The sequence below is a fragment of the Urocampus carinirostris genome, chromosome 11 (assembly GCF_059441175.1).
Source record: "Urocampus carinirostris isolate Australia breed hairy pipefish chromosome 11, RoL_Ucar_1.0, whole genome shotgun sequence".
NCBI lineage: Eukaryota > Metazoa > Chordata > Actinopteri > Syngnathiformes > Syngnathidae > Urocampus > Urocampus carinirostris.
Window position 1 is genome coordinate 38,087,227 of NC_142359.1, and position 19,205 is coordinate 38,106,431.

General features: G+C 42.0%; 1 protein-coding gene across 2 annotated transcripts; it reads left to right on the plus strand.

The window, feature by feature from the left end:
• The first annotated feature begins 63 nt into the window (after positions 1-63).
• Positions 64-19,168, plus strand: LOC148357302 (cAMP-regulated D2 protein). 2 transcript variants are annotated; one of them, XM_088348455.1, is made up of 9 exons: positions 64-897; positions 956-1,157; positions 1,226-1,359; positions 2,378-2,505; positions 5,933-6,051; positions 9,506-9,646; positions 9,710-9,882; positions 13,061-13,113; positions 18,466-18,812. In XM_088348455.1, exons 1-9 carry the CDS (start codon positions 415-417, stop codon positions 18,668-18,670), a joined length of 1,638 nt encoding a protein of 545 aa, XP_088204581.1. In that variant the 5' UTR covers positions 64-414; the 3' UTR covers positions 18,671-18,812. The 2 variants fall into 2 exon arrangements, with proteins under 2 accessions (XP_088204581.1, XP_088204580.1); XM_088348454.1 differs by lacking the exon at positions 13,061-13,113 and having other exon boundaries at positions 18,466-19,168.
• The last annotated feature ends 37 nt before the right edge of the window (positions 19,169-19,205 follow it).

Sequence of the window (19,205 nt, forward strand, 5' to 3'; positions counted from 1 at the left end):
TAGATAATAAATAAATGAACGAATAGATAAAAACAGTTTGTCTAATTAAATAATTGTCTGTGAATTTGCTAAGATTGAAATGACGTTTTTAGTGTGCCACGTGACTTTACATGTAACTCTGCTAATGTCCTACGGGTGTCAGTGTGCGCTCAAGTGTCTTAAAACTGCGTGCAACGTATATTGAATTAGAGAAAAGTAAAGACCATGTGTCCTCAATCACAATCTAACGTTATAGTGCTTGAATTTAGGTGTCCACTGACCAGTGAGGACATTTCACAGAGATACTTTTGTAAGATGAAAAAAAAACAACTAATTGGAGTCACAAGTTGTTGGAGAGTTTGAAGAATCAGTCTGTGGAATTGTTTTTTTTAGTCATCGTGAGTTGAGTGTTGGTAAGTCCTGTAGTCGTCAAATATGGGAAGCTGGACGTTTCAGATGTGGCTGTGTACATTTTTTCTGCTACCGGTCTTGGGAGAGGTAACAAAAACCGACAAGGAGGTCAATCTTGTCAGCTTCTTGAAAGGAATCTACGATGGATTTTGGGTGGGAGATGATCCGTTAGTCCTTAATTCAGAATTTCGAACAAATTCTCTTGGTTGGCAAAGGCCAGATATTGATAAATTAGCAGGAGAAGACAAGGATGAACCAGTCAAGAAATACCTCGATCAAACTCCTGGACCCGTGGTGTTGACCAAAAACGGGCCAGTCAAGGGTCTCACATTTGAGAAGGCCCAGATATTTTATGGCATACCATATTCGGATCCACCTGTTGGGGTTTATCGCTGGAAGCCACCCAGACCAGTGAGTCCTTGGAAGGAGATCTATGATGCCACCTTTCCCAGAGCACCCTGCATGCAGGGCTGCAGAGGAACAATCGCTGCAGAATGTCCACCAAAAGTAAGAATCCACACAAATAATTATTCTGCATTCATGAATTAAATTGAATCGTGCTTAGGTCAGCGAGGACTGCCTGTATCTAAACATCTTCGTTCCCCGCAACGTCGATTTGAGTTCGTCCCCACTTAGTCCACTTCCTGTGATGGTATGGATTCATGGTGGCGATTTCATTGCTGGTTCGGCCTCCAAGCCGCTCTACGATGGCCGCTTCTTCAGTAACTTCACTCAAATCGTTGTGGTGAATTTGGAGTACAGACTAGGTTAGGGATTTTTAAAGTATGGGCAAAATGGCTGCTGGAGTTAAAAAAAAGTTGTATTTTCTTAAAAGGTGCATTTGGATTCCTTGTGTCCGACAAAGACCCCAAGACTTCAGCTGTGGGAAATTACGGAATTTTGGACCAGCAGGCAGCACTTCGTTGGGTCCAGCAGAACATCGCAGTGTTTGGAGGTGACGCCAGCAAAGTGAGGATCGAGCGTTTATACTATCATTGTACATCTGCAACCAGAATGCCCAACCCTGATTTTAAAAAAGCGCTCGTCAAAAAAGAACCTGAATCAGGTAGAAAAAATGTATCCATTTCATCCCTGAGGTAGCCTATAGGGTGGGTGGGTGTATGTCTTAACCACACGAGTCGTAGGGGCACCATTTCCTGTCATGTGTCATGGGCAATTACTGCCTGGTGGCGCCCAGTCCTCTCCAGGCCAACAAATGTTTCCACCGGGGGCATTTTGCATGTGAGGTGAATGTGCTAACCACTGCACTACGGAAACACTGAGTTGATCTATACTGACCATAAATCATACAATATTTTACATTTTGATTACCGGTATATTAAAGGTGGTGTCTGTGACTTCAAATTATTGTACTTGCTGACACCATCTTTTGGCTGAAATAATTATTGCAGCCTTGATCCAGCTGCTTGTAAATACAGCACGTGTCACTCTTTTTTCATCATTTTGGGTTTTGGAATGGCATTTGCACTGTATTTGAAACTGTCCTTTTTTTACCTTCACCATTTTTATCTAAGAATGTAAGTAAACCTCAAGCATGAGCATGGTATCATGAGCATGGTATCTCTCCTTCCCCTCATTCCCCAGGCCTCTGCCTTTAACCTAATGCACTATGTGGCTGGAACACCGATGAAAGTAAGATAAAAGCAGATAGACGCGGTGATTTTTTTTTTTATATATAGGCTATTTCAACTAAGCTGCGCATTGTTAACACATAATTAATAGAGAAAATTATTTATTTTTAAACTCTTTAGCGACACCCCAAACCACTCACCTCACCTGTTAAGATCATGTTTCATTATTAGAATGAACATGACGCAGTACATAATGATTTATGAAAAAAATATTTTTATGTAGGAGGGAAATCTGGGGACAGTAGCAGCACCCAAACTTTACGTGTAGTACTTTTTTTCTTTTTTTTTTCTTTTATGTTTCTGTGATTAAAAGCTTAATAATACGTTTGCGTCAGGTTACGATAGTCGGAGAAAGTGCCGGTGCTCAGTCCGTTGGTCTTCACCTGATGATCCAAAACAGCAAGCCTCTGTTCCAACAAGCCGTTCTGCAGAGTTTGCCCTTCTCAATCCCACTCAAGACCAGGTGAGTGAGTTAAAGAAATAGTATCTCATATATACTGAAAGATTATTTTATTTTAAAACATCATTTTTTTAATAACATACACTGCCTCTATTAAAACAAAAATGAAGCATTATATTTAAAAAAATGAAAATAAAACATATAATTCCAAATTAAACCATAATAACGCTTGTATTTTTGTGAGATTGATCTAGATTGATCAGTGGTTATATTTTTTGTATGACATTTTTTATTCAAAAATAAAGCATTTGAATAAAAATAAAGTATTTGTATGAAAGTGCTTGATTTTTTTTTTGCATTTACAAAAGCTAAAGCATTTTCCTAAAGAATGCTAATGCGTTGAATGTTTAAAGCCTCTATGTTTAATATTTGACCACTAGACGGCACTGTTGTCTCATACAGGTGGAAAAAACACTATCACAGCAACCAGCAAGAACGTGCTGGCAACCTTACTTACTATCCCATGTAAAAGGAAAACACATTTCCTGTCCTATGATTTTATTTTAGTTTTAGTAAAAAACTAACTTTAGTATAATACCGTAAATTCTGGACTATAGAGCACAACTGATTATAAGCCGCACCCACTACATTTCGGGGGGATAGCCGATTTAGTACATACACCATCCGCACCTGTATATTAGCCGCAGGCGCCCACATTGAAAAAACGCAATAGAATCACGAATTAAACCCTTACCCGATACAGTCTAAAAAACTCAGCCGGCATAATGAACCTGAAAATGATACCGGTACTTAACATTTAATGCAGACCTGCAGAGTCCAGGTGCCCGTTGAAAGTAATCCAAGGAATAAAGTGTATATTTCCAAAGGTAAGGGTGGGAAAAATATATATCCACTATTGTCGGCCGCTTCCACAAACACGTCTCACCTTTACTCCACTTCCCGTCAGCCGGCGTTTGCCCCGCCCCTTTTTCTCATTTGCTCGTACAAAACATATCAGAATAAGTTTCTAAAATAAATACATTACAAAAATATACAGTTGCAAATACATATTATATACATGGTTACACATATTTACAAAGAAAGACGGTACACCAAGAGAGTTTTCAAAGTGTTAATAATAATATTATAACTTTCATCCCAAACCGTGCCTGTGAAGGGTAGCAAAATGCTACTAGAAACACGCTTGCGACACGGTAAACAGCTCTGTTAAAGAAACATACCGTACTTGTAATAAGCACGGTAAACCGTCCTCATCTTCCTCCTTATAACTGACGTCATCAAAGGCGTCTTCCTTCGATGTGGGAAAGAGACTTTGTCATATACACGTGGTCCCACGCTCCCTTGTATAAATACGCGCTAGCATCACGCTCGCCAAGTAAGTCCTATACCGGACTGCTTGACTGCGTTTAGCTAGATTGTTGCGTCATGTGCGTTTCTTTTTGCAATTTGCATGATGAGGATATGTCTACGCTAATTTAATTTGTGCACAAGTTAAGAAGTTGCAGTTTAAATCTTACCTTTTGCACTCGAGCGCCGCTGGCGCCCGTTAGAAGAATTACATAAATTGGCCGCATTACTGAATAAGCCGCAGGGTTGAAAGTTCGGGAAAAAAGTAGCGGCTTATAGTCCGGAATTTACGGTAGTTCATAAGCAAGTTGGCGCCTTGCATGGCTGCACATCCGCTATTGGTGTGTAAGTGTGTGTGTGTGTGAATGGGTAAATGTGAAGCACATTGTTAAATGCTTTGGGAAGTCTTCATTGACTTGAATAGCGCTATATAAATGCAGATCATTTCATTTCATTTTTCATGTCTTTTTGCCCTGTATTCAAATCATTTTTTTACTGTTTATGTACGACTAGGAGGCACTCAATATTACACACACTGTTCCTTAAAAAACAAGGAGCATTTTCCTAAAAAATGTAAATGGGGCAATTAATTGATCTAGATCAATCTATATTAATCACATTCAAATTATGTTTTTATTTTATTATCTGAGACTAAACTGCTTAATGTGATTTAAAAAATAAATTAAATGTCATTTATATTTTAAGAAATAAAGCAAAGCATTCAATTAAAACAATACAAATGAAGCATTTTAACTTGGATTAATCACATTTATATTCTGATGTTCTGAAGATAGCTGGGATGGGCTCCAGCACCACCGTGACCCTATTGAAGATAATCGGTGCAGATGACGGTTGGATGGATAATATCATTGGCATTATTATGGATGCATCTTCTCATCTCATCTCATTAGCTACACCGCTTATCCTCAGTAGGGTCGCGGGGGTGCTGGAGCCCATCCCAGCAATCATCGGGCAGTGGGCAGGGGACACCCTGAACTGGTTGCCAGCCAATCGCAGGGCACACGGGGACAGACAACTCACTCGCTCATTCACACCTAGGGACAATTTGGACCGGCCAATTCACCTGAAATGCATGTTTTTGGAATGTGGGAGGAAACCGGAGTGCCCGGAGGAAACCCACGCAAGCACGATGAGAACATACAAACTCCACACAGGAAGTCTGGAGCTGGATTTGAACCCACGCAGGAGGTTCCCAAGACATGAACTGTGTCGCACATGCGCTAACCACTGCGCCGCCATGGATGCATCTTGATTCAAATAATTTATCTAATTTTTTTGTAAATAAAATGCTTTTTAAAAATATATATTGCATATCCAGGACGGCCCGGCAGCTGAGTGGTTAGTGCGTCTGTGGCACAGTTCTAAGGGCATGGATTCAAATCCAACCTTTTTTGCGGAGCTTGCATGATTTCCCCTTGTTTGCGTAGGTTTTTTCCTGGCATTACGGTGTCCTCCCACATTCAAAAAAACATGCATGTCAGGTTAATTGACTGTTCCAAATTGTCCCTAGGTGTGCCCTGCTATCGGCTGGAAACCAGTTCAGGGTGTCCCCTTCCCACTGCTCGACGGTGGCTGGGATGGGCTCCAGCACCCCCCACGACCCTACTGAGGATAAGCGGTGCAGATTGTGAATGAATGAATAGCATATCCTGATCAATCGATAAAAACACCCGACTGCAAGTGAGATTAATGTAGATGATTCATCTGTTGATGACCTTGCAACAACTATTGCAGCCTGGTCATCCTGGAAGGGGGATTACCTCATATGTGGCCCCTTTTCAAGGTTTCGTCATTTCTCATGCTGTTTGATTTTTTTACTTGCCCTCATGTAGGTTTTAGATCAGGTGATGGTGTAACGGTAGTCTTTAGCCCGTACAGTTTTTGACACTTCTTGTGATTAATGGTTCTCCAAATAAAAATGACTTGACTTGACTAGATAAAACAATCTAATTGTTGCCCACCACCCAAACAAAACACCAAATACATTTACCATTTGGAACATTTTTTCTTTCCTTGCAAAATGGCTTAAAGAAGACCATCCTCCATGCCCGTAATTTGACTTTGATCCTGCCTCAATATCTCATCGACTTTCTGCTCTCAGACATGATGCCCTCAAACTGGGAAAGGACTTTGCAACAAATACAAACTGTTCCTCTGGCGACCTGGTGTGCCTGCTGTCGCTCACGCCGGAGGCCGTCTTGGAAGCGCAGATGAAAACAAGTAGGACCATGCACCTAATTTAAAACAGTAATGACACAGTAATAACATAGTGCCTTAAATTCCGAACTGCAAACCACTGATTTTCCTAGATTTTAAACACTGCAGATTTAAATAATGTAAATCTCACAGCTTGTTCTTTTTTTCGTGACCCCGACGGTCCTAAGGGTGTGGGACACAAGCCAGGCCATGGCTGGCATCTAGCAGCAGGCTTTGAACTGGTGCAGACCAAAATAATACTATATGTATAATTTTAAAGAAAATGGCGAGCATACAAATACGCGAACAAAACAAAGCAATGATGTCTGTAATAATTTCATCGAGAAAAAAATAGTCCATATTTTTGCCAACATTATTCATTTAATACATAACAAAATTGTATGATACTTAATTCAATATTTACAACGTACTCATAATAATTCCACTTTTGCTGCCACAAAATAAGTCCTCATATTTTACACCCGAATTGAACAGCAGTGGAAGTTAACTCTTTGTATCATCAGGCAGCGATGTCAGGTCACTAAAGTTTCCTCTAATCCACGTGGGACAATAACAGGCAAATGCAATTTGGTCCATTACCACAGCAACCTCCAATGACAAAAAAATAGAAAGACACATCTTTGTGACGCAGCCATCATTCTCATTTTCTCTTTGTGTAATAGTAAATATTAGCCATCGCCATTTTGAATGGTCACATGATCAGAAAACACGTGATTGGGGGGGATTGCACAGCTGAAAATGTCACTCTCCAAAACTCCCTTCCATCCCTCATTCCACCTATCAAATGGATCCGCCCTGAATAGCTGTCAAAAAGGTAACATTAAAACGTATAGTTCATGGTTCATGGATCTCTCAACCAACTGCGTCATAGGGGCAACACTTCCTGTGGTGTGTCTTGGGCAAGTAAAGTCTGGCTGCTCACATCACTGGCTGTTTTTTTTGGAAAGGTATGTTCACCCAAATTAAAAAGAAAAGGCAGTTTGAAAAAAAACTCAGGGAAACAGTTCAAAAAGCATTGTACATGTTCTTCCATCAAAAATATGTTGTCCACCTGGAGACTGTCCAAAACGGGCTTTCACTTTACACACGTAATTCATTTTCTAAAAATAATTTATCTCAATTTAGTCAACAAATTTGGGAAATGTGGAGTAGCTGAATAGTGGACAAAACCTTTGGGGTCCAGGAACATTTCTCTGAGGAGCTGTAAGAAAAAAACTGAAATAATGAAGAATCGTGTAGGCCTATGAAACGCGGTTGAAATTAAAGCTTAAGGGCTATTTGAACTCAGTTGGGCATTTTTACACATACTTAATAGAATTTTTTTTTTAACTTTAAACTTTTTTTAAAGACGCCTCCAAAGATTCACTCCACCATCAATCCTGCGGTTATAATCAGTTGCGCTCTGTGGTCCAGAATTTACGGTAATTGCACAATAGTTGTGTGTTGTCATGTTTTTAGTGCTGTATTTTATTTATTTATTTTCAAGTTGGGATATAGTGGCTTGCGAAACTATTTGGCCCCCTTGAACTTTGTGAGCTTTTGACACATTTCAGACTTCAAACATAAAAACCTAAAACTGTAATTTCTTGTGAAGCATCAACAATAAGTGGAACACAATCATGAAGTGGAACACGCTTTATTGGATATTTTAAACATTTTTGACAAATACAAAATGATAAAATGGGTGTGCAAAATTATTCAGCCCCATTGAGTTAATAATTCGTCGTGCCACTTTTTGCTACGATTATAGCTGCTTGAGTCGCTTAGGGTATGTCTCTATCAGTTTTGTACATCGAGAAACTGTTATTTTTGCCCATTACTCCTTCCATAACAGCTCAAGTTCAGTGATGTTGGATGGAAAGCGTTTGTGAATAGCAGTTTTCAGTTCTTTCCACAGATTCTCAATTGGATTGAGGTTTGGACTTTGACTTGGCCATTCTAACACTTTGATATGTTTTTTGGTGAACCATTTAATTGTAGCTTTTGCTTTATGTTTTGGATCATTGTCTTGTTGGAAGACAAATCTCCGTCCCAGGTCTTTTGCGGACTCCATCAGATTTTCTTCCAGAATGGTCCTGTATTTGGCTCCATCCATCTTCCCATCAATTTTGACCATCTTCCCTGTCCCTGATGAAGAAAAGCAGGCCCAAACAATGATGCTGCCACCACCATGTTTGACTGTGGGGATGATGGGTTGAGGGTGATGAGCTGTGCTGCTTTTACGCCAAACATAACGTCTTGCATTGTTGCCAAAAAGTTCGATTTTGGTCTCAACTGACCAGAGCACCTTCTTCCATATGTTTGGTGCGTCTCCCTGGTGGCTTGCGGAAAACTTTACACTTTTTATGGATATCTTTAAGAAATGGCTTCCTTCTGGCCACTCTTCCATAAAGGCCAGATTTATGCAATACAGTGGGACCTCGCTACTTCGCGGTTTGACGTTTGCGGGTTCAGAGCTTCGCAGGCCTAAAAAGTAATAATAGTAAAAATAATAATAATAATAATAATTTTAGTATTTTAATATCAATTAAAAAAAATAAAAAAAATAATGAAATATATTACATTAAAATTATAAATTGCATACTGCAAAGGTTTTTTTGTTTTTGAAGGGGCATCGCTACTTCGCAGATTTTCACTTTTCGCGGGTGGTTTTGGTCCCCATTAACCGGGTCTAAAAAATAATAATAATAAAATAAAATAATAAAAAAAATTTAAAAATAATTTTTTTTTTAGCATTTTTGAAGGGGTGTCGCTACTTTGTGGATTTTCACTTTTCGCGGGTGGTTTTGGTCCCCATTAACCGCGATAACCGAGGTCCCACTGTATACGACTGATTGTTGTCCTATGGACAGATTCTCCCACCTCAGCTGTAGACCTCGGCAGTTCTTCACAGTGATCGTGGGCCTCTTGGCTGCATCTCTAGGAAATCTTTTTGTATCCAAATCCAGCTTTAAACTTCTCCACAACAGTATCTCAGATCTCTTGATGTGTTTCTCGTTCTTTATGATTGTCTTTGCGCTTTAAACAGACCTCTGAGACTATCACAGTGCATGTGCATTTATACAAAGAGTTGATTACACACAGGTAGATTCCATTTATCATCAATCATTTATATCAATATTGAATTATTTAGAGATCCTCACTGAACTTCTGGACAGTTTACTGCACTGAAAGTAAAGGGGCTGAATAATTTTGCACACCCACTTTTTTGTTTTTTATTTGTTAAAAAGTTTAAAATATCCAATACAATGTGTCCCACTTATTGTTGATGCTTCTTAAGAAATTACAGTTTTATATCTTGATGTTTGAAGTCTGAAATGTGGCAATAGGTCACAAAGTTCAAGGGGGCCAAATAGTTTCGCAAGCCACTGTATAGTCTTTGAACCCGAAAACTGATCTTTTGAAAAGCTGGTGTTAAGTCCCTTTTTTTTAAACTTGGTACATTAAATAAACCCAGGTTCCAAGATGGTCAACCCGTTCAGGTTCCTTGAGGTGTTTGAGACATGGGGGCCCTTTCTTGATGGTGAGCTCATCAAAGAGCAAGCAGTCACAGCCTTCCAGAAGGGTCACTGGCACAAGGAGAAACCCCTGCTTCTGGGTAAGAACCCCAATTCCCCCCCTTTCTTCCTTAAATCACACATTTATCATTTCCTTCCCACAGGTACGACCTCAGAGGAAGGCGTGCTCTTTGCATATGGTGTCTTTGACAAGCCTGTGTCTGTGCTGGAGTCCGTCATGTATGTGACGGCCATCTTCAAACAATACAGTCTACAGATCCTGCACCAGTATCTGCCACTGTACAGAGATTCGGACCGGAGAAATATGCTTGCTCAGGTAAAACCACCTATTCCAAAGTAATAACAGAGTAATTCAGTGGTATCAAACTAATTTTAGGTTAGGGGCCCTATGGTAGAAAAAGCACTCTCTCGGGGACTGGACTAGTAAATTCATACCATAATAGAGTTTTTTCGAACTAATTTGCAGCCGCCGACTAGATTTTCCCCCGAACGCAAAGTAGTACGCGGTGTATGCTGGGATTTATTTATTTCATTGGCTAACCAATGTGTCAATCATCATTTGAATCGATCACTGTTGGCTAAAGTTATTCGGAGGTCAAGGGGCGGATCCTTTTTATCATTTACAGGCTGGCATTGGCTTAAACGGCAAAACAAAGCCTGCAATTGGCCGAAAAAGATGTGTCAATCATCAGTTGAATCGATCACTATTGGCTAAATTTATTCGGAGGTCAAGGGGCGGATCCTTTTTATCATTTACAGGCTGGCATTTGCTTAAACGGCGAAACAAAGCCTGCAATTGGCCGAAAAAGATGAATGTGTATAGCACGTGGCTGACGGCATAGAGAAAGCATTTTTTTCTATTCTGTATTTGTAAATATTTTATTCTCCTGGATTTACTACCCTCACGGATATAAGAGGACATTGGCTGCACATTATTATGAACACAACGACTTCGGTGAGCTACTCCGGGTTTTATATTGTCCCTGTATCTAGTTTCAGACTGAACTCGATGTTTCTGTGATAATATCAGATAATAATAACTAATAATAAATAACCAGATAATGGATGGAATGGAGTGTCTATTTTTAAATTAAACTCAATTCCAAGTGTTTATTGTCATATGCACAGTAAAGTTGCGAGCGAAAAAGAAAATAGATACTAAGGAATGGTTGGCATTTCTTGAATCCCAAGACTTTAACCTTCCGAATGATGGAACGATGCATTTGAGTGACATCGTACGGACACCGCATCCGCACGTGTTCTCGACACGTATTTGCGTCTTTGCAAGCTTTCGGAATGTTAAGGGGGTAATAAGTTTGACTGAACTATCTGACTGTTTTGTCGACGTTCCCATTGTAGCGCCTTATAATCCGGTGCGTCTTATGTATGTCCAAAAATAGGACCAAAAACTATTTTTTCGGGGTGCGCCCTATAACCCGGTGCGCCTTATAGTGCGGAAAATACGGTAATTGTTTCAGATTTCATTTTGTTATTTAGATGAAATGTTGACCTAAAGCTTCTTTAAACTTTTCTATTTTTAACCCAGGTGATAACTGATCATTTTCAATCATTCATCCATCCATGTATTACTCCACCATACAAGAGACCGCTCATCCTCAGTAGGGTCGAGGGGGTGCTGGAGCCCATGCCAGCTATCTTCGAGCACCTCACTCGCTCATGCACACCTCGGGACATTTCATACCGGACAATTAACCTGACATGCATGTTTTTGGAATGTGGGAGAAAACCGAAGTGCCTGCAGGAAACGCAGGCAAACACGGGTAGAACATGCAAACTCCGCACAGGAGGATTCGATCCTATAACCTAAGATCGACGCGTTAACCACTCTGCCGTCGTGCCGCCACATTTTTAACCACTGAGGATACAAAAACATAGTTTAGTAGCAATGTTGCGGTTAAAAGAGACATCCAATCAAATTGCCTTAAAAAGCACTTAGTTAAAAAGTTGTCTGTCTCTGTGTGCCCTGCAACTGGCTGGTAACCGGTTCAGGGTGTCCTCTGCCCACTACCCAAAGATGGCTGGGCTGGGCTCTAGCACCCCAGCGATCCTAGTGAGGATAAGCGTTACAGAAGATTGATGGAAGGTTAATGAATTATTGTACAAGTATAATTGAGTAAATGCTATTGTTATAGTTACCTGCTCCTGTTTCCACAGCTGGCCATGCAAATGAATGGCATCCCCGACTTTTTTCCCCCTCTGTTTCCTCCTCAAGCCACTCATTTTAGCCACTTAGGTGAATGCTATGGCTTGCCACTATTGTTATCATGAGCTGCTCTTGCTTCATCCTTGTCACGAGACCGGACCAGATCGGAGGCAGGAGGCAGGAAGGGTGAACTCATTCGCGTTAACGATCAAGTCGTCCAACAGTCAGGGACAAAAACAAAAACAGGCTTACAGGCAAACAGGAACTCAGACTAGGAATACTCACAAAACAGGCTTTTACTCAGAACGGGCAAGTACTGGTTTCCTCAAGTCAAACAGAACAGAATAATGCAAAGTAATGCAATGAACCCGCAACCGGCAATCCCCAAAACCCGCCCTTAAGAAGCACACATGCAAATTAGGAAATCTGCTACAGCCAGTGCCAAGGGGGCGGGGCCAGCCGGTCGCCACGGCGACCATGCTGGACATGACAGAGCCCCCCCTTTAAGGGACAGCTCCTGAGGTCCCCCAAAAAAGAAATACCTCGCACCCCGGAATGGGTCGACGCTTCGGATAAGGGCAACCCCGCTCGGGGAGAGGCAGGTGCCGTCGGCGTCGGACGAGTCGGACTTGGCGCTCGGCAGGGGGGTCGGACAGGCGATCGGCAGCGGAGTCGGACAGGCAATCATCAGGGGAGTCAGACAGGCGATCATCAGGGGAATCAGACAGGCGATCAGCAGGGGCGTCCGGCGGGCGATCATCAGGGGAGTCCGGCAGGCGATCATCAGGGGAGTCAGACGGGCGAAAGTCAGGGGAGTCAGACGGGCGATCATCAGGGGGAATCAGACGGGCGACCATCAGGGGGAATCAGACGGGCGATCATCAGGGGGAATCAGATGGGCGATCATCAGGGGGAATTAGACAGGTAAGCAGGAGTCGGACTGGCAAGCAAGTGAGTCGGACTGGCAAGCAAGGGAGTCGGACTGGCAAGCAAGGGAGTCGGACTGGCAAGCAAGGGAGTCGGACTGGCAAGCAAGGGAGTCGGACTGGCAAGCAAGGGAGTCGGACTGGCAAGCAGGGGAGTCGGACAGGCAGGCAGGGGAGTCGGACAGGCAGGCAGGGGAGTCGGACAGGCAGGCAGGGGAGTCGGACAGGCAGGCAGGGGAGTCGGACAGGCAGGCAGGGGAGTCGGACAGGCAGGCAGGGGAGTCGGACAGGCAGGCAGGGGTGTCGGACAGGCAGGCAGGAGAGTCGGACAGGTCCTGAAAGTGGGAGCGTGACGCTGGAGGTATCTGACTCAAACTCACATGTCTTGTCTTTTTAATGCACAGATTAGAACACCTAGCCATGGGCGGTCCTGCTGCCTGAGCGCCTCTAGCAGCAGGTACAAAGATGCTTTGTATGATGGACAACACACACCATAAATCAGTCTTGCTTTCACAAGAGCACCAATGAAAATAATCGTTATTATACTGCTTTTATTATAAATTATGCTGAAAATGTATGGAGACAGCGATGATGTTGATGATGAAATGACTGAGCATCCACAGAACCTATGTAAATATGTATATTCGTGAGGTTTTTGCTTTACGTAAATATCCAAGAGAATTAGCTGTAAGACACAATTATTACACAGACTATTTTTCAGCCGACGAGAAGAGTAGGTTATTCATATGCTATGGAGTAGAAGTGAGTTTTAAGTTTAGATTTAAACATTTCCACTGAGGTTGCAGATCAGATCTCAGGGGGAAGAGCATTCCACAGCACCGGTGCCCGGATGGAGAACGCTCTCGAACCAGCAGAACACTTCTTTGCTCTTGGGATCACCAGAAGACCGGCACTCTCAGATCGTAGGCTTCGGCCCGGGACATAGGGGTAAATCAGATCTGAAAGATAAGAGGGAGCAAGTCCATGTATGATTTTGATCAGAGCTGTCTCAGTAGAGTGGTTAGCCCTGAATCCTGATTGCATGGATTCAAAAAGGTTATTCTCGGATATGAAAACATTCAGCTGCTGTGCCACTACTTTTTCACGTAATTTAGAGAGGAAAGGTAGGTTTGACACAGGTCTACAATTACTTAAGATTTCTGGATCAAGGTTGGGTCGTTTCAGTGTGGAAAATGTTGCTGGCATATTGTTTATTCTTATTTTGAAGTTTTAACTTTGGACAGGATGTGTTATGTACTGTAATTACTGTCAAACAGAGAGGTTTTTCTTTGAATTGATAGCGAAAGTGTTCATTTTGAATGTGCACAACTAACAAAATATGTTCATGCGTGGCAACCTTTTGTCATTAAAATCAAAAGATGTTATTGCACACTCTATTTTTAAGCGTGAAACACTAACCATCCCAGAATATTAAAAAAAACACATTTTACCGAAATGTAAATCTAATACCACTGTTGGAGCAGTTTATTCATGCATAACGACAAAATAATTAACCTCTTAGTTTAACATGTATTGTACTGTATGCGTAAAAGAGCTTGTATAGAATTTTGTTGAAAGAGTTTTTTTTTAATATCTTTTCACAATGTTATAGATGAAGAAGTGGAGAGACTGTTTATCCTTTCAGAATGCCCCATGCAATCAATATTTTTGGCACTACGAATACAATTTCTATGATAATTATATAACACCTCTGATCCTTTTTTATATGTCATCTGTACCACTAGGGTCAAAGTCAAAATCAAAGGCAGCTTTGTTGTCAATTCTGCAGCATAAACAGAGAATGGAAATTGCGTTTCTCTCAGCCCTCATTGTCTTGAAGATAACAAAACACTATGCTAAGACACACTCGACGAAGACACACAAGTAAACGGTACAAACATAAATAGACAGTGCGGACACTGGTGGTAAAGCATTGGCGCCATCACTGCCATGACCCTGGATCCGATACCCATTTTTTACTTATTTAGTTTTGGGCCAGTGATGTTCATTGGAAAACACGGACCTCCAACGTGTTGTCTACGGGCACCAAGGTTCCCCCTTAGAAGTCAAGTCAAGTCATTTTTATTTGTATAGCCCTAAATCACGAAGAGTCTCAAAGGGCTTCACAGATTATTACACTATATTACACAGACTATTTTTCAGCCGACGAGAAGAGTAGGTTATTCATATGCTATGGAGTAGAAGTGAGTTATAAGCTTAGATTTAAACATTTCCACTGAGGTTGCAGATCGGATCTCAGGGGGAAGAGCATTCCACAGCACCGGTGCCCGGATGGAGAACGCTCTTGAACCAGCAGAACACTTCTTTGCTCTTGGGATCACCAGAAGACCGGCACTCTCAGATCGTAGGCTTCGGACCGGGACATAGGGGCAAATTAGATCTGAAAGATAAGAGGGAGCAAGTCCATGTATGATTTTGTATAATACCAAGAGAACCTTGAAATCACATCTAAGGCTAACTGGGAGCCAATGCAGGTTAGCCAAAATCTGTGTTATGTGATCGTAATTTTTTGTCCTAGTTAAAAGCCTCGCTGCGGCATATTGTACCAGCTGAAGAGACTTGATTCTAGACTTCGGGAGACCAGAGAGTAGTGCATTACAGTAATCGAGACGGGAGGTAACAAACGCATGAATTATAATTTCCGCATCCGACTGAGACAGTATTGAACGGATTTTGGCAATGTTACGAAGATGGAAGAAAGCGGTTCTAGTAATTTTCTTTACATGCATTTCAAAGGATAGATCAGGGTCAAATATGACACCTACATTTTTAACTGAGTCACTCTGTGTGATGTGACATTTGTCAATGTTCACAGCAGTTTTTGAGAATAAGTCACGGCATTTAGATGGACCAATGACTAACATTTCGTTTTTTTCAGAGTTAAGACGCAAGAAATTGAGTGACATCCACTCTTTTATCTCAATAAGGCAGGCCTCCAAATTTCCACAGTTTAGTGTGGGAGATTCCTCCAACGGAAGATATAGTTGAGTGTCGTCTGCGTAGCCGTGGAAGCTGATATTGTACTTGCGAATAATATCACCTATTGGAAGCATGTAAATGCTGAAAAGAAGGGGGCCAAGTACGGAACCCTGCGGAACACCACAGGTAACATTAAAGGGCTCAGATGTTATTTCACCATATTTAACACAGTGCGTCCTATCTGAGAGGTAGGATCTGAACCACGAGAGGACAGTTCCTGAGAGACCAATCCATTTTTCCAACCGTTCTAGTAGAAAATTGTGGCGCACTGTGTCAAAAGCAGCACTAAGATCCAGCAGCAGCAAAAGTGATGAAGCGCCAGAATCCATTGCCAGTAGGAGATCATTTGTTACCTTGATCAGAGCTGTATCTGTAGAGTGGTTAGCCCTGAATCCTGATTGCATGGATTCAAAAAGGTTATTCTCGGATATGAAATCATTCAGCTGCTGTGCCACTACTTTTTCAAGTACTTTAGAAAGGAAAGGTAGGTTTGACACAGGTCTATAATTACATAAAATTTCTGGATCAAGGTTGGGTCGTTTCAGTGTGGGTTTAATAACGGCGGACTTAAAAGCCGCTGGAACTACACCCGAGGAGAGTGATATGTTTATAATATTTAGAACTGAAGGTCCAAGGACGCCAAAAAGACTTAATAAGTGAACCTGGGAGCGGGTCGAACTGGCAAGTTGTCGGTTTGGCCGCATTCACCTGTTTGAGATCATCAAGTGACAGTTCACTAAAACCGGACAATTTCCCAGGACAGCCACCCTGTCATGCATCTGTAGATTTCAGCCCTTTAATATGTGTGGTATTAATAATTTCTTTAGCAATTTCTTCCTGTATGCATTGAATCTTCTTAGTAAAGAAGACCATTAAGTCATGAGCAGAGTGCGTCGAACTATCTGCGATAGTCTGTTGCCTTGTAAGCGATGCTACAGTGTCAAAAAGGGCTTTGGGATTGTTCTTTTGAGACGCAATCACCTTCGAAAGGTAGGCCGATTTTGCAGAGGCAAGGGCCGCTTTATACTTTAACAAGCTGTCACACCAGGTTTGATGGAAAACCTCAAGCTTGGTAGCACGCCATTTTCTTTCCAATTTCCTGCATTCTTGTTTAAGGGTTCTTGTTTCATCAGTAAACCAAGGCATGCGTCTTTTAGGAAGTGATTTTAGCTTTATGGGCGCTATTGAATCCAGGACACTAGTCAGGGTGGTATTGAACTCATTCATGAGTGAGTCAATCGAGCCATTGTATGAAGGAAAGGACGCAACTGCTCCAGGAAGGGGTTCAAAGAGCTCAGAAACTGTGCCAGTGCTTATATTGCGTCCGCTAAATCCTTCAGCTTTTTTAACACTACATTTAGCTAGCACCTCAAATGTAACTAAATAATGATCCGAGATAACGGTAGTACACGGTAACACCATAATGTTTGAGGTTAAAACTCCTCGAGTCAGAATCAAGTCTAGCGTGTTCCTATCTTTTTGTGTTGGCAAATCAACCAGTTGATTAAAACCAAATGCATCAATTAGAGACCTAAACGCAATAGTAAGTGAACTGAGTGGGGAGTTCATATGAATGTTAAAGTCCCCCATAATTATAATTTTGTCTGCATAGGTTACTAGTTCAGACAAAAGTTCAGCAAATTCGTCTAAGAAAGTTGTGTATGGCCCAGGTGCGCGATAGTTATTACATAAATTGACAATAGAGAGGACCGCATCACAAGAGCCTCAAACGCCTTGTAATTATTAGAGGTACGAGGATTAAATTTGAGCGATTTTTCAGAAATGAGCGCGACACCGCCATCCTTTTTCAACGTGCGTGCTACATGGCTACTCGCGTAGTGAGGGGGTGAAGCATAATTTAGCGCTAAATACTCATCCGGGCGTAACCAAGTTTCACAAAGACCCATACAGTTAAGTTTATAATCACGAATAATGTTATCAACAAGTAAAGCTTTAGGAGCAAGCGATCTAATATTTAAAAGACCAAATTTTAGCTTTGCTGAATCATTTGACTTAGCTGTAGTCTTTGTAGAGATCTTCAAAAGATCCCGCCATTGTGGCTGTTCGTGTGCGCTGAGTGTAAAGCTTCGGTTGTCCGGCGAGGAATGAATGGTGAAATTAGTTACATCCTCGCATCCTTCTTGCTCCTTAGACTTCGCACGCTTCACACATCTACCTGCACGGCAACCACGCTTCTGTCTTCTGTCCTTACGGCGCCGTTGTCGTCGTTTATTAGGAGGAATAGCTGTCCACAAGGATGGCGGATCTCTTTGAATTTCGCTCGGTATATCATAGGCGATATAAAGAGTGCCCGAAAAGTCGAAATTTAGACGCCCACCCAACCGAATAAGTTCGTCCCTACTGTAAGTATTTTTGGCCACACATGTGTCCAAAAGTGAAAGCAAAAAAGACAAGAGAACGGCAATAAATAGAAGATTAGCTGGAGAGCAACTAGCCGCATGCATGCATCCATGCGCCGCCATGTGTAATATAGTGTAATAATCTGTGAACCCCTTTGAGACTCTTTGTGATTTAGGGCTATACAAATAAAAATGGCTTGACTTGACTTGACTTGACTATTAAAAGAGTCAAGGGGTAGGATTAGATAAGCATATGCTTCTTCTTATTCCTTTTCAGACACGTTACGTTTTTGTGTTTTGAGTTGTTTTTTTTTGTTTTTGTTTTTTCATGTTCGGAATAAAGTTTAATTCATTTATTCAATGAGTTATCAATGATGTATGAGGCATTTGTATGATTCAATGGCACTAAGGGTGAGGTGATGGATAATCGTGTCTTCTCCTTACTTCAGATCATCACCGATTTTGTCTTCCTGTGTCCATCTCGGAGGGTGGCGCGCGATGGTGCCGAGGTGGGAAGCCGAGCGTGGATGTATGTGTTCGACCAGGCCCCCTCGGACCCTCATGCCTGGTCCGGCTTGTCTTTTTGCTACGAGCGCGTCTGCCATGGCGCCGAGCTGCCTTTTGTGTTCGGATCGGCATCTGCGACCAACTTGAGCATCACGCCGGCCGAGAAGCTGCTATCCGATCGGATGCTGTGCTACTGGGGTGCTTTTGCCGGTACCGGCGACCCATCCTCGCGGCTCGGTCAGACCCAGTTCTGCCGGGAGAAACGATTGCCCATGTGGCCTCGCTATACGGACGGCAGCGGGTGGCTGCTCATGAACTTGACTTTGCGCTCGCACGCACAAGTCGGGTCCAGGAGCGTTTTTTGTGACTTTTGGGACCAGCTTAAGATTTACTAAAGATGCAGAATGTCGGCTACCTTTGCTGAAAAATGACCTGAACACTACTATACAAAGAAGTAGCAATTTTAGTTGACCCATCTAATATGGCCGACTGTTATATTCCGGCGTGCATGTGATGTCAAACGAAAACCATCAATAAGTCCAACGACCAGCTTCAAATATCACTTGCCCACTCTTTTCACAAGTAGCCTTTTTTAACATCACAATGGTCTCCAGAATAGTCTGCCATTAAAACTTCTTAAGTTCATCTGTAGCCTATGATTTTGCAAAAATTCTCTTCACCC